The sequence below is a fragment of the Sinocyclocheilus anshuiensis genome, unplaced genomic scaffold (assembly GCF_001515605.1).
Source record: "Sinocyclocheilus anshuiensis isolate Anshui unplaced genomic scaffold, SAMN03320099.WGS_v1.1 scaffold457, whole genome shotgun sequence".
NCBI lineage: Eukaryota > Metazoa > Chordata > Actinopteri > Cypriniformes > Cyprinidae > Sinocyclocheilus > Sinocyclocheilus anshuiensis.
In genome coordinates, this window is record NW_015537939.1 from 4,007,936 (window position 1) to 4,009,195 (window position 1,260).

Sequence of the window (1,260 nt, forward strand, 5' to 3'; positions counted from 1 at the left end):
ATGTAAGTCAATAACAATTGGCTGGAGCCAGAGCCAATGGTGAAAGTCTTTGCGCGAGGAGACCCCGCCCCATTTTGGAGGTTCTGCCCACTTTTGGAGTTCACGCCCCTTTTTGGAGATCTCCGGTCTGCAGTTATACCTACTTGCTTATGCTCACCAACGCTGCATTTATTGGAGTAGAAATACAGTAAAAACAGTAATACTGTGGAATATTATTGCAGTTTAAAGTAACAGTTTTCTATTTGAATATATTTCAAATATGCGATTTCAATTTTTCCTTTCTCTTTGGAGTGTTACAAGCTCTCGGTGCATAAAGATCTGTAAAGTTGCAAAGACTAAAGTCTCAAATCATTTTTAGCAACATCATATGACACCTTTAAAATGTAATTTATTTCTGTGATACAAAGCTGAATTTTCAGCATCATTACTCCAGTCTTCAGTGTCACATGATCCTTCAGAAATCATTCTAATATGCTGATTTGCTGCTCATTTGTTGAAAAGTTGTGCAAAACTGTGATATATTTTTTTTGTAGTTATTAAACATTTTATTTTAAAAAATTAAATCTTTTGTAACATTATAAATGTCATTACTGTCACTTCTGATCAATTTAATGCATCCTTGTTGAATAAAGTATTCATTTCTATTTATATACTACTCTACTCTATTACTCTATTTATAATTTCTATTTTGAACAATTTAAGAAAATAAAACATCTTTTTGGGTTCATTCACTCTCTCCCGTAATCTCCCTCCAGTATTACACAGATACACACCTGAGGTGTGGCGTATTTCAGAAAGGCAGGTGATGATTTCAGAGAAGCGTTTGGGTCGGCGAGGGTGGAGTTGTTCTGTCAGGTCACGACACACGGACCAGTAACGTTCGCTTAACTGTTCCAGCGTGGATCTGTTGCACAAACCTGCCATATCTGCAACACACACACACTCAAATTACACACATCTGCCATGGCCACAAAGATCTCAGTTAGTGTCTGTGTGTGTTACCTTGACTGAGCAGGGTGATGGTCTTTAAGCAGCTGTACTCCTCATTGCTAATATTTAGTTGATGAAACTTACGGAAGAGAAAATTTAAACTCTCCATGACCTCCATAGCATCCTCACCAAACCTGCATACACATTTACATTATGTGATAGATGTTTTAATGTTGTGCACATTATGGGACTTTGTATTTAAAAAACAAAAAGGTTCTATCTACACAGTCGAATGGAATGCAAAAACTTTGAAGCTCAATATCTCAAAAC

The 1,260-nt window shown here is 36.5% G+C and overlaps 1 protein-coding gene across 1 annotated transcript in view; it reads right to left on the minus strand.

The window, feature by feature from the left end:
* nr6a1b (nuclear receptor subfamily 6, group A, member 1b) overlaps positions 1-1,260 on the minus strand; it is a 30,807-nt gene that overhangs the window by 3,076 nt on the left and 26,471 nt on the right. Inside the window, exons 7-8 of the mRNA XM_016452820.1 lie at positions 1,003-1,124; positions 774-926 (exon numbers count right to left, since the gene is read on the minus strand). Coding sequence (XP_016308306.1) covers positions 774-926; positions 1,003-1,124 — 275 coding nt within the window. The remainder of the gene's footprint in view (positions 1-773; positions 927-1,002; positions 1,125-1,260) is intronic.